Source organism: Accipiter gentilis, chromosome 3, assembly GCF_929443795.1.
Source record: "Accipiter gentilis chromosome 3, bAccGen1.1, whole genome shotgun sequence".
Taxonomy (NCBI): domain Eukaryota; kingdom Metazoa; phylum Chordata; class Aves; order Accipitriformes; family Accipitridae; genus Astur; species Astur gentilis.
Window position 1 is genome coordinate 17,543,276 of NC_064882.1, and position 14,164 is coordinate 17,557,439.

Below are 14,164 nucleotides of genomic sequence, written 5' to 3' on the forward strand. Positions count from 1 at the left end.
ACAGGAAACCACTTCAGATGGAGCGTGTTGTGTTGCTGCCATCTCCACTCTCTCTCCAGAGTCTTAACCACTTCCCTCTATCATAACTGAAAATTACTTTACAGGTATGTACAAAGGCAAATACCCACAGTTTGCTCTTAAAAAGTATATTACAATCAAAAGGTTTACACTGGCTCTCCTACCGATAACAGAGATGACCAAACTTTCAGCACAATATCAGTCATATGGCTTGCAACAGAGTCTTAAAAAAAAAAAAAATTAAAAATCATCTGTTAATTGGAGCAAATTATATATACATAGGAGGAAACAATCATTTTAGTAACTATGACAACCTCAAAAGACCTACCACTGACAAAAACAGCTCTAATAAGTTTTATGTAGGCTTTATCTAGATCTCCTCGTCGTTCTGCATTTTTGAAAATTGATTCAGCAAGGGCTGCAAACTCTTCAAATTCAGCAACAAATGGAAGGATCCCAACTTTACTCTTCTTTGATATTTTTACTTCATCCATCTGTTTCATTTGATTACTCTTAAATTTAAAACAAGAACAGATGTTAGCCTCTAATATATAACTCCAGACCACATAACAACTAGTAAAAGAAAAGAAAATGCAGACACACTGAAAAACTGACATTTATTCAAGCATGGAAATAATTTTATCTTTCAATTATTGTATCTAATTGCATAAGATATACTTTATATTAGATACACTATATCTAGTATGTATATTACATATACTATAGGCAGTATATTGCATTCGTGACAATACAAAAAAGTTATACCAGCAACTGTGTTTTCACTAAACTTGCCATATTTCAGATAATAGTAATATAGTATTAGCAAAAGGATGTTTCTGACAGTAGAAGCTGCCTCTGCTACTGCTGAAAGATTTGCCATTGTATCTAAACCAAATTTCTGTTAGATATAAGATAGAAATAACTGAACACATGGAAGACCTGTCTAGTTGGCACATTATGCTCAAAGGGGAAAAGCAAAATCCTCATAGTCACTGAGTTTTTGTTTTGGTAAGTAAAAAAGCCAGAGAGCTATAGGTTACTTGACTGACTTCAGTAATCTTAGTAAGAGTACAAGTTTAAACAAACAAACAACTAAACAAGTCAATTAGCTCACAGCAGTGAATGAGTGCTCATATTTGTTACAAATAGCTAATTATTGAAGAAAACTGAAATAGAGAGGAAAAAGAAACACAACCACCAATTAGTTTCTCTTTTTTGAAGGTTTGGCCAGTAGAAGAGCAATAAAGTTACTCATTTTCACTTCAAATTAAAAGCAAAAATTTAACTATAAAGAAGGGCAAAATCAAACTGGGTAGGAGTGGGCTTCCTATAATATTATAGTTAGCTTAACCAGAATAACTGAAGAACTTACAATGCATTTATCAAAGTTCCTTTTGACAGTCACCAAAACATTTCCAAGTGTTGTGCTGAGAAAGGAAGCTGGGTCCACATTTTGTGCTGTCCATACATGATGACTCATCTTAACTAACATATAAAGGGAATTAAAGCTATCAATCTTGTCCCCCAGCGCTATAAGATTATTCAGCTCAGGTTCAGTACAACGAAATATTTTTGTCATCATTTGTCGGATCATGTCCTTCCTATTAAAAATGCATAAGATAAAAATATTACTCTGACAGTTCACTAGGCTATTTTACACAGTCTTTGATAACAGTTTTAGGATAAATTTATTGGCTATAGTAGTCTTATCTGCATTCAACAAGTCTTATGATTTTCAGAATGCTGCTAACAGAGGAAATGCCAATGCCACACAGTAAAAATCAATAGTCACAGGTATAAAAATATTCCAAGTAGTATTTTCTGTGTGGAAGCTGCCACACACTCAAATTCAGAATTTTGCAAAGCATATTTTCCAAAGCATTTTTTACATATTACAGTGCCTAGTTTCACTTTGCAAACTATTAAGAAAATTAAGCATCTTTTTTACAGTACTATAGACAGTGCATCCATCCTATAAACAAAAAATTTTGTATTTACTGACACATACAGTGTCTAGGTACAAATTAAGAGTAAACTATTCACTTTCACTAAAAGGAAACAATTTCTGATTATAGAGAAAAAAGTTTTATATGCCAAATAAATTCACATGTAGGCTTAAGAATTAATAATAAACAACAGTGGCACATACTCAGATGATATTGTTTGTGGAACACCAGAACTGTATAAACGAGATGAAGTTACTCCATCCATTTCCTCCGCTTCGTTCTATAAGAACAAGGAATACATATAAAGGAAGCTGAAAGCTTGTCTCCAATTCTATATTTATGTGATAAGTATACCTGACAAAATCAACATAATTATCAGCCCCGCTGCCTCTCCCAAAGTAGCAAATAAGTGGTATGCAAGGTTCTGGTAGTCTTCTAGTCATGTTCCACCAAATACAACACTATCCACAATTACTCCCCATTGCCTTCCTACATAGCATGATGAAGTGTTTATTATGATCTTATGAGGAAACAAAGCCATGGCAGAAGAAACACATCAGTCGTCCTTTAACAGATTTTGTATTGGTCAGCCAAAAATAAAGATTCTGCCAGCTAATGGAGAAAAAACCAAAATACTGATCACCTGGATCACATAATTGCCAAATAAATTCAAAAGTTATCTTTTACAAAGGTCTCCTAAGAGGCCTGTTCAATATTTTTTACTTCAGCGACAGAATGAAGAGTCATACCGTTGTTGTTCCCGAGATGCTCTGATGTTGCTGTAGTTTGAAAAATTTACTAATGAAGTCCTGTTCTGCCAGACACAGAGGCTCTAGTTCACTTAATACTTGCTCGAAAATCTAAAGAAAGCCAAATATTTTATCAACACACCAAATACTATCAACAGTTAGTAATACTAGTTTTAATTTTGTTGCATAGGATTTTATACTTTCTATCTTCAGTAAGCTTTAGAAGGCTTATTTCTACTTAGTAGAAATGGAAACAGCTTGTACTTTATCTTTAAAAGCGCTGTCTGCATCTTCAGCATAGTGCCTTCTCATCCATATAACACTGGGAAGAAAAGAACAATCTGTTTTTCCACAATTAGAGTTTTTCTAGTCACAGCCTGAGGAAGGACTTTTGTGCTATAATGGAAAGAGTCGCATTTTAATAGTAAGTCATGGGCTCTGACACCCTCTTTTCTGCCTGGGTTGCTGAGAGGAAGACAACAAAATTAAAAGCCTCAGGGAAGAAAAACAGATAAACTGTGTATGTGGAAGATAACTGCTCTGTAGAAAAAGTTTCTACATAGCTGCTACAGAAACCAACAGCAGGTTTTGCACTGAAATATAAGTATTAATCATGATTTTTAGATTTAATCTGAAATAAAAGACTATTTTGACAATAACTAACTAATGTAATTTAATTAATACGAACTACTGAAATTGTAAGTCAGGTGTTAGACATACTTCTAATCTGTCATCTTTACACAACACAGCATTTTCTCAGCAAGTATTTAAGGATTAAGACATGGAATAATTCATATGAATGAAACCAATCTAGCCACACAGTAAATCCACACTACTGAAAATTCCCCTAAAAAAAATAATTGAAAAAATCTACTAGGTCAGCTTAGGAGCTTACAACTCTGTATACATTAGTCACACTCATATGTCCCCAATGGGTGTGAGATAGAAGCAGCTGAAAAAATTAGCACAATACTTGTACTTGTATAAAATTGTTTTTAAAAGCTATCATTTTAATTCTAGACAAGTTGCTGCTACAGGTGCGTAATAACTTAACAGTTAAAATTGTTTCAGGCATATAATATTTCCTCCCAGAACAAGACTGAACAGGATTTGAAGAAATCAGAAGAAAAATACTCATGTTCATCAAACAATTCAATAGAGAACAAGAAAATTATTTTTCTCCCTCACTCTGATAACAGCTCCTTTTCCCTTCACAGTACTGAGGAGTTAATTCCACAAGAAGTAAGGAGTACTGTCACTTTTAAAGGGGGGGGGGGGGGGGGGGGCGGGGACACGACACGGACCACAACAGCCCTCCCTCCCCCAAAAACCCACAGATGCTGGAGTACTCTCCAATAATAACTTAGTGCAATTGGTTAAAGCTGAAAACTGATGATAACTTTGATGTGAAACCAGTATAAATAACATTTTAGGGCCATGCTGAGGCCCTGGCTAAAAGAAGATAATGCTTCCTTCTCTTTCACTTTTGCTTACATACTGGCAAAGTGCAACAGAACACATGAACGTTTGTATTGAGAAAAATGAAATCAGTTGAATTCCTATTTGCTTAAAAATGCATATTGAGCTTCAACTTAATAGACCATTTTTTATGCTCTATATTCGTTCAAGATCACATGCAGCATATAAAGGAACTAAATGGAATCTTATAATCAGAGAATAATACTCTGTTTTACATATTTCTTAGAAACTACCTTTACTAGATGTGTGGTGCATACAGAATTTGAAATTGGCATGGTTTAAGATTTAAACAGCACAGATTTTCAAACTATACAAGAAGGATATGCAAGACACTCCTAATACAAAACTAAGCAGGAATCCTATGCAACATTTTGGCTTTACCTTATCAAATTTTGTTCTATCAGCCACATCAAGGTCAGAGGCAGACATGTTTCCCATATCCAACAGTGAGGATGACTGAGACCTACGGTTTCCTGAACTCTGAACAGAGAGTTTATTTAGGCTAGAAGTAGACCCAGTCAATTTTCCAGAACTTCCATGAAGACCTGTGAAATAAAGACATTATGAAGGAGGGAAGCAAAGGCAGAATAAAATACTCAAGAAGAACAGGTTCATTACAGAATGTATGAGATCAAGAGTTACTAGTAGTCCTACATTAAAATAAAACAACCCAATTTTTGTCTAAGCTGCAAGAGCTTTTGCTGTAAACACATTCTTTTCTCATTACAAAGTAACTGAAACACTTCAAGTATCAAAGTAGATAGCTATATAAGCCCTCATTGTAAAGTATGGAAAAAGGTGTAAAAGGAACAAAACTGTGAAATACAGGAACACTGGGATAGATATTGCCCTTGAAAGCTTGGAAGCAAAGTCCAGTTGTGATCTTTGTGAATGTACTTTGGGCAAAGGCTGCCATAAGCAGAAGAATTAATCCACAAGAGGGGAAAAAAAATTAAAGAGTTTTATATACACACAGGCAGTTTTTCATCTTGAACCTGATCTTTCTGCTGTTAACAGCCCTTTATCTACATAGTTTACTCCAGCTGTTTTGCTGGATCTACAATCCCATAGTAACTCTACTGTTAATCCTCCCCCCTCCTTTTGATCATAATTAACAATCAGACATTTCTTCCTGATATTGTGAGGCCTTCTCCCAGATGAAGAGCATATCTTTGCCCCCCCCCCCCAATTTTCAGAAATGTTGGAACAGGATGGAGAAAGCTAGTAACAAAAAAAGACCAAGAAATCGTCAATATTTGACCCCCAAGTAAACTTCTCACATCTCAACCACAAAGAAACTTAAAAGCAATCCTGCAAGTTTCATTTAACTGCTATGTTGGTATCTAGTCTAGGGACACAAGACAAAGTCTATAGATCTAATAAAAGTTGTTACCTCAACCTACCGGAAGAGTTGGAAAACTACAACAAGCTCTCAGGCACAAACATATTTTTTAGATCAACTAGTAGCATGGGAAAACCAAAAGATGTTGCCTTTATCTGCAAACCTTCTCAACTTTTACGTTCGGCCATTTTAGCCATGCTTCATTTTTGCCTTGCAAAAACAATGATTCTGCTAATGCTTATTTAATTCTGAACGGAGTGCTTCAGTGTTAGGTAGATTTTCCACGATGCAGCACTACATCTTTACATTGACACACATGCATTGACAATACCAACTAATGCAACTAGTTATACTCACTCTCAGTTTCCTGTTTGACAGCACTTTCTTTTCGAGGCAGTGTAGCTGGGATGGATTAGGTTGCAAGCATCAAAGACAAAGACAAGTTAAAATGCAGTTTGCACAAACCATGCACAAGATGCAAGTTAAGCTCTAACTGGAAAGAAACATGCGGAGAACTATAAGCAGCAAGTAACTACATTGCAAACACATTTAGTTGGAGAGGTACTATTCTAGAAATTCAGTATCTAAACTACATGGAAAACAGAGTAAGTTTCTAGGTATTAAACTTCTCTTTTTCTTATATAGAGTGTCCAAAGAACATTTTTGGTAACATGTATTTAAGTTCTCCCAAATTAAGAAGTCCATTAAATTAGGGTTTTATTTGTCAGAGTAAATATTGCAAAAGACTCAGTTTCCAAGATCAATCATCATATCAATAACAGACAAGGAATTAAAATGTACTTAGGTAATTTTGTACTGAGTCAGAAATATTGTCCTCCTCTTCAATTTAAAAAACACACACCAATACTGCAAAATCATTCAAATCAACAGTAAGACTGGTTAACCTTTTCTGTTGTTCACAAATCAGGATGTTTACATAGAGAATACATCTTTTGTATTCATGCTGCACCAAAAATTGATGGCTGCCAAATCAGAGAGGATGAAAACAAATAATATATAGTAAAAAAATTTACAAGGTGTTTTTTTATTTTTCATGGTTTTTGCAGAACAAAACCGTTTTCTCAAGTGGACTTCAATATGAAATTTAGAGTAAATGGGCATTTGCAGGAAATAGAGAATCCCTAACCAGTAAAAGGCATTTGCATACATACACTAAAAGCAATATGTAGTATTAAGAAGATCTTGATGAGGATGGATGCTACAAGCCCCCAAAATGGAGCAGGCAAGCAGAACCTACTGTAATAGAATGAGTAAATACTTCTAAATGCCACAAACATGTCTTAAATACCAGATGTTCTCAAGTAGGCAACACTACTGACAATTATAATGTCAAACTCAAAATTAATTCCAGCCTAGTTTTTAGATCTTGGGGGTTTTGGCAGTTTTTGAATAAAAACATTTAGGCCTGATATATTTGGTTTATATATCTGTCATGCATTGGTCCCACTTCTTCATTGTCCTCAATTTCCAAACACACGGGACTATATTACAGAATGTGAAAAACTACAGGCCCTGGACAATCAAGGGAGCCATAGTGGCTTTTGAGAAGCCACATCATATAAACATATGACAGCAGTAGCACTCTCTCCCACATTGATTTTATGGTATTTAAGTATCAAAGTCTTGGCTTCATCAGAAAAGAAGAAAAAAAAAAAAAAAAGAAAAAAGACTACTTAAGACAAGTGTGAATGCTCACGACCCATAATTTTTTTGCCATAAAAATGCAGACAAAGAACCTTGCACTAGCACAGAATGCCAGAATTCTCCCAGCATCCCCTCTGCGTTTGAGGCATTCAAATAGCAGTGCTATTCCCAAAGCACAAAAAAAAGGCAAGAACACACACCAACACAGCTTGGAAACAGGTCATCTTTAGTGTCCGAGTACAACTGGAGCATTATGCACCTACACTATTCCTTAAATAATTGTACTATTAGGAAGTGATGTATTTTGAATTAATGTGCAACTAGTAATAGTACAACCACTACCTTCAACATAGAAGCCTTTCAGATTTCACACCCTTACAAGCAGTTACAAAATAAATACATTTGCACAAATACAGGACAGAAGCCTTCTCAAGGTGAAGCTCTTACATTGGGGAACTGAAGGCCCTCTTTCTCCAAAATGCCTGATCACTCCATAACATTTACAGAAATTAGGAAGTTGCTACAAAAACTGTCTCCTCACAAATGCAAATCACAAAATAACTGCCAAGATAGAGTGTTTAGGATGTTTTAGAAATCAATTTATATTACAATAAAGTGGTTTTTTTTTCTTGCAGTAAGATAGCTTTTCAAGATTTATGAATTTAACTGTTCTGACAACACCACATTATGGCACCACTTGTTCTCTATGTCCATCAGCTTGCCAAGACTTATCTTTCCAGCTTCCCACTCCCTCAGCCAAGCCTCACCATTCTCCTGCTTTCTTCCTTTCATTACTTTTTTGTGTTCTCTACCATCAAACTTCAAAGCAGAAGTCCAGGACCCAAAAAAGACTTGACAAAATTTACTAGTTAAAGCTGCACATAATTTCTGAATCTAGAAATTGGAAACTGGTCAACTGTGACAAATATAAATATTTTAAACAAGTTTTGAAACAGTGAATTTTAAAATACAGAAGAACCAATATATAAATACACCTATATCACTGTTTCTTGCTAAGTATTCTGGTTAGTTTTTTTAAAAGCTTCACTTCCATACTCACACTAGACTATTTAATCCTAGCAGGAATAAATACTCCCTTAAACAGAAAGACCTATGAGTTAACAAAGTATGATTTCTAGTCTCAGACTACATAGGTAAATCCCACTGAAAATGCAATGAAATACACAAGTTTCCTTGGGCAGAATTAGCATTAAAACTAGCTTCTTCAAAATCCACCCAAAACTTATTAAAAGCAGAAATAATAGCAGAAGGAACACACACACGTGCTGCCCAAGCTTTCTTTAATTACAAGAGCTGATTTTTCAAATTCGTTCCAGTAATAAAGTAGGATAATTCAAGTAACAAAATATGGTTGGTAGGTCGCCAAAGAGTGAGTGTAGATTTGAAAACCTGACAAATCTTAGAAATATCATATTTTATCCTTCCTTCTCTTTTGACCAATTTCACAAGATTTCAGCTGTGCTACTTTGGCCTTGTGGAAGTCAGAAGTTTTACCAATTTTATTTTTCATCGAACTTCTTCTACCTTGTCAGAAGTAAACAAATTTACACCATTATAAAATTGGCCCTAGGTGTTGTAATGAGTATTTTATAAGCAAAAAATAAGATTCAAAGCAAGATATGCGCCTCCTGGAAGCTTACCAAACTTTTTTCCTTCTCTGGTTGTGCCCGTCATCTTGATCTTGGCAACTTCAAAGAAATCTTTTATTTCCCTTTCATATAGTCGTGATAAATAATCCATATAATTCTTAAAACAAAAATGTAAAGTTAGTTAACAGGTATATATATTGACTTTGTTTTATTACAGTTAAATAGTTCTTAAACAGCAAGTATGTAAGTTCTACTAAATAACAAACTGTTTTGGACTATATGTGTGTGTATACATATATGTATTTATGTAGCATGCACAAAAATATATTAATGATATTTAAGCAGGTTATATTCATTTTCCTAGTGAGTTCATTGAGCATCCATCAGACACTGCTACTTCTGCTCCATAAGGAAAGATAAGCAGTGTGGTACAAAGAGGACTACTAGTGGTGGAGTATCACATAATTGAATTCAATAGTAGAATGGAGAGAATTCAGCACCATTCTCTGTAGCCTCTTTTACTAGACTTTTACTATGCCCCCCAAAAAGCAAATAGCACGCCATTCCTACACATCTTCCTGAGTACGTGACCTCCTTTATTACCATTCTCAGAAGGAAAACAAAAGACCAGAAAACTTTGGAAGGCACAGACTCTATGGGCCTATTTACTATAAGATTCAATCAATCCCAAAATAATTTCTTTGCAACGCTGCCAACAATAAGCTCAAATTTTAAAGACAAGAGGCACAACAACTGAAATAAGTTTGAAGATTATCTGGTTTGTTTAGATTTTTAGTACAAAGGTTATAATAATATTTTATTTATTGACAAAGATATTGCAATAATTTTTTCCCCCATGTTCTTCAAAATTTTGTACTTAGCACACATAATACATAAATATGTAAGTATCTCCATTTTTTTATTAGAACATCACAAAGATGTCAACCATTCATTGACCATTTGCCTTACACAAGGCAAAAGAACAACTATTTCAAAGCCTTTTTAAGGGTCTAATTTGCATCTTCTACAGTTGAGTTAAGAATGACAGAACTTTAATAAAAGATGACTTGTTCTGTAAGGACTAACTTTCCCTTGACTTCTATCTAAACATTTTCTATACTTCTGTAATAATTTTTTCACACCATATCAGTTTTAAATGAGGTAGTTTAAAGTTACACATATACAAAGCCAAAATGTTTCTATTCAATCTGTTTTACAGGAGACCTCTGAAGTTTTTTATATTCCTAAGAGAAGTGAAGGTCTGTTGAAATAAAGATGTCACACAGGCAGTAAGCACATCAACTTGAAAATATCTTAATTATTTTTCTTACTAGACTGTAAAATGGCAAACTTGTTTTACATAAATATTAATATCTTAGGATACTTCAGAACAGAGACATAGAAACTTGGCGGGGGGGACAGGGGACAAACAAAACCAAAAAAACAGGATACAACAAAATACCAAAAAAATGAAATTTCCTATTTCAAAGAGGAACAAGAAAAGAGGACCAGTGAATTAAATTTAATATAAAGGAATATTAAAAGAGCATGCACATACACACAGGCAATTCTTTTGACTCTCAAACCCCATATATTATACGCATTCTCTAGCATCATTTGAGCACTTCACATACCTTTGTTAGCCCTTCGTATTTTCCATAATCTGTGTTCTTGAGCCACTCCATCAATTTAGCATATCGAAGTAAATCTCTGTGAAATGGATGGTGATTGGGTAATGTCAATTCAACAGAGTGCTGGGCAAGAGTAGAACTCTGATCATGACCCTTGATAAGAGAAAGCATTAAAGTAAGTCTCGAAGCATTATACAGATGTACTAGAAATTTCCGGAAAAACTTAAAATGAAGACAGCATCCCATTCAGACAAACAGAAAAGCATCAAAATACCTTGCATAGAAACAAAGTCTAGAGACGCAGACTGAAAAGGCACCTAACATAATATGGACATCAAGATACTATAGTTGTGGCAGGTAATGCATCTTAGTAAGCTTGTTCATTGTAAGGCTCTTGTTTACCACTGCCTTCAGGGTGAGTCAACTTGGCATTTTTTGCACCAGAATGCAAGGTACACCTGAGTGAAGATTTAATGACAGGTGTTTAATTGTTTCTGAAAAATGCTAAGAGATTACTACATTATTTCTCGAAACCAAAAAAAAAAAAAAAACAACAAAAAACACCCAAACCATAGCTGCTGCTTTTAAAAGATGTTGTTCCCATATACCATAAGACATTTTAAGTCCTCGATCAGTGGGTGGCCTAGGTGTTAATGATGACCTTTATGCTACACCTGTGAAAGTCTGCTCCAATTCAACCTATTTTAGTCCACTTTGGCCAAGCCTTGGTCAAGTCTTAAAAACACTAGTTCACACACATTCTCTCTCTCTCTCCACGCAAATGTAGACACACACACACTTTCAGTAAACATTTACTAGAGTTAAACAGTTTACAACATGCAGCATAAACCAATCGATTTAACAGCAAGCTACTAATTTCACACTCCTTTTCTCTGGCTTATCTCTTGAAAAAACACACTATCCTTTAAGTGAAGACCACATCATATAGCTTGAACAACATATAATTTAGCTTTTTTAAGCTTTCACTTGCTTGAACTCACAAGCTCCCTGGGCAATTCAGGAAGAAAGCAAGTTAACACCACAGTTCAGCCATGTAGCAGAACATGCAACCATTAGCCTTGGGTTAATAGAGGATGGGACTTAATTTCAAAACGGCTTTAATATTTTCTGTAAAGTCTTTTTTACCAGGTTTGCAATAAATACAGCAACAGAACTTGTTCCTAAGTATAGTTTGTGCCATGGCAGCACAAAAAGATCGTCCTAATTGGTCTCAACTTCCTGTAGCGTAACATGTGGGTGGTTTATGCAGGTCAGTCAGTGTCAGTCCCTGACAGAGGAGCATTCCACCTTGGATATGACAAGTTGGCAGAATATAAGCTATACAGTTTAAGAACTGTCTTTGCATGTCTTTAAGTTGGAACAGAAGCCAGTTTGGATCACCGAGCCAAAACTAAAGCAACTTTAACTGACCCTTCTTTACTGTATTGGGTACTAATCAGTTCAAGCCTTTGGTAAAAAAAGCCCTAAAAGCTTCCACAATACATTCACAGATTTGTTTTTAAAAAATGAAGATACGAGTCTTGATACTATTTGTAAAAGACTAACCTTTACTAAGTAATGCAAAGCAAACATGCTGGCTTCTGAATAAAGCTGGACTACTTTTTTTGTATCCAACATGAACATGCACTTACTTTGAGTCCTGTTCTCTTAACTACATAAACTGAGACACAAATGGACCCAAAGAAACAAGTTCTAGACAAATTCATTCATTTATTCTCAGACAATGGAGAAGGGTCACACTATAAATCTCCCTTCTAAAAACAATCTTGTAGTCTGACTCCCAACAAAAAGCTAACTTTTTAAAGTGTAGTTATTGCAACATATAATTTGGAACTGGAATCTAGCCAGTATTAGCCACACAGCTGCTGATGTGATTACCAAGGTCATACTCAATACTGTGTGTAGCTCTAGGCATGCATATAGCAAATATTTTCAACAGATCTTTGATATGCTTTTATACGACCTAGATATAGAAAGCCATTTATGGTTCTCTCCTATTCCCTGGTGTGCAATGTTCCTACAACATGCATTTTAACGTTCATTATAGTTTAAGATAATTTATCTGGTGGCTTTCACAGCTTTCTTCAACTGAGTCCAAAGGCTAGTTCATATTACTGCTAGGAAATACTCAGCTCTCCACATTTTTATTGCTTCTTTCATCTAACAATTTTATTCATGTCCCTTTATTACATACAACTTTTTATTTTTGCTTAGTAGTTGCATTCTTCATAAGGCTAGATGATAAATCCCCTCCAAAGATAAATTTCTCTCTCCAAGCCAACTTTTCCACAGGACTAATCGTTCTGGTTTTCCTACATTATATCCTGTTCAAGTCTGCTCCAAAACACTATGAAGCTTCTAGGTGTACTTTCTCCATCTAATTAACAGGCTTCCTCCCACTACAGATGGATTTATACTAACTGTTACCAAATGATACTGCAAGTTTGTTATTCAACTCTTTTATAGTTTCAAAGCTTCAAACTATTTCATATTTCAAAGACAGAAAGCTCAGAGTTACCTTCTAATTGAATGCTGATCCTGTTTTTAAAAATAATAATAATAATAAAAGAATCTTTAAAGTTATAGACACACAGTAAGGTTAATCAAATATTAATACGACACAATAAAGACAACTACATTAACTGTTAGTAACTGTTAATGCAAACAGTTTTTAACACTGCAGTGAACGGCAATCCAAAGTTGCATTTCTGTTTAAAACTTTTAAGATTTGTTCTCATTTTTATGTAGAGAATATGTAGCACCTTAATATCTTAAAACAGTAGTTTGAATCACAGCATTGGGTTTGTTTGCTTTTAAAAAAACAAAACGAAAAACTGAACAATTTCACACTTCCAAGATAATACATTTCGGCCAAAACGTCAATGCAACTTTGGTTTTCCATCTAATGAGTTCCAAATCAGAATATGCCTTGCTTGTATTAGCAGCTGCCTAGACATCATAGTGTTTTCATTTGCCATTTTAATTTATAAATCTTTATCTGCCTTAGTTTTTCTGAAGTGCTTTATTTTTTTTAAAGAAACATTCTAAACAAATAATGCAAATCTTCAGATGTTAAAGGTAACAAAGTATTCCAGTTAGACTTTTCAAAAACATGGGAATGAGAAATTGCTATTCAATTCATCAGACTAACAAAATAAGGTCATTTTAGTAAGATAACACAAAAATCTGTTATACCTCCAACACTTGCATCCGTACCTCAAAATGAAGTGCACAAACTTTTTTCTTTTACAACAAGCAAAAAGGCTTTGCAGAGGCTCATCTCTTGCAGTTAACAAGCTCTTCCTGCTTAATCTTATGGTGAGGTCATATTTTTTATCTGCTGATTAATACCTCACAGTTAACAGCAGGTCAAAACTTTTCAGAGGGCAAGTTTATATGAAAGACAATGTGAGGCCACTATTAGTACCAGAATTATGAAAAATTAAAAAAAAATAATTGTAAATTGGTAATAGCATTCTCAATAGCATTGAAAAGTCTCTGTAGAAGTATTCCATCTAACACAAGTAGTATTAACACAGTAATAATAATCTCCTACCACTTCTAAAAAGTAAAATCCTCCGAACAGAACATCAGAAAAGGCATTCTGTTAAACAGCCACTTTCATACACAAGTCCAATATTCAAGCTTTGTGAATGCATTTACACAGGACTTGCACAACATAGCTTCTACTTGCTTATTTAGA

The 14,164-nt window shown here is 34.6% G+C and overlaps 1 protein-coding gene across 9 annotated transcripts in view; it reads right to left on the reverse strand.

Moving 5' to 3' along the window:
• The window catches only part of EXOC1 (exocyst complex component 1), a 32,869-nt gene that overhangs the window by 5,924 nt on the left and 12,781 nt on the right, over positions 1-14,164 (reverse strand). For 6 of the 9 annotated variants that reach the window (XM_049832991.1, XM_049833012.1, XM_049832976.1 and 3 more), the window contains 8 exons: positions 10,444-10,593; positions 8,861-8,966; positions 5,892-5,936; positions 4,574-4,737; positions 2,714-2,824; positions 2,168-2,244; positions 1,391-1,619; positions 347-530 (listed from right to left, as the gene is read on the reverse strand). In XM_049832991.1, the coding sequence (XP_049688948.1) occupies positions 347-530; positions 1,391-1,619; positions 2,168-2,244; positions 2,714-2,824; positions 4,574-4,737; positions 5,892-5,936; positions 8,861-8,966; positions 10,444-10,593 (1,066 nt within the window). The remainder of the gene's footprint in view (positions 1-346; positions 531-1,390; positions 1,620-2,167; positions 2,245-2,713; positions 2,825-4,573; positions 4,738-5,891; positions 5,937-8,860; positions 8,967-10,443; positions 10,594-14,164) is intronic. The other 3 variants (XM_049833002.1, XM_049833034.1, XM_049833026.1) reach the window with 1 other exon arrangement.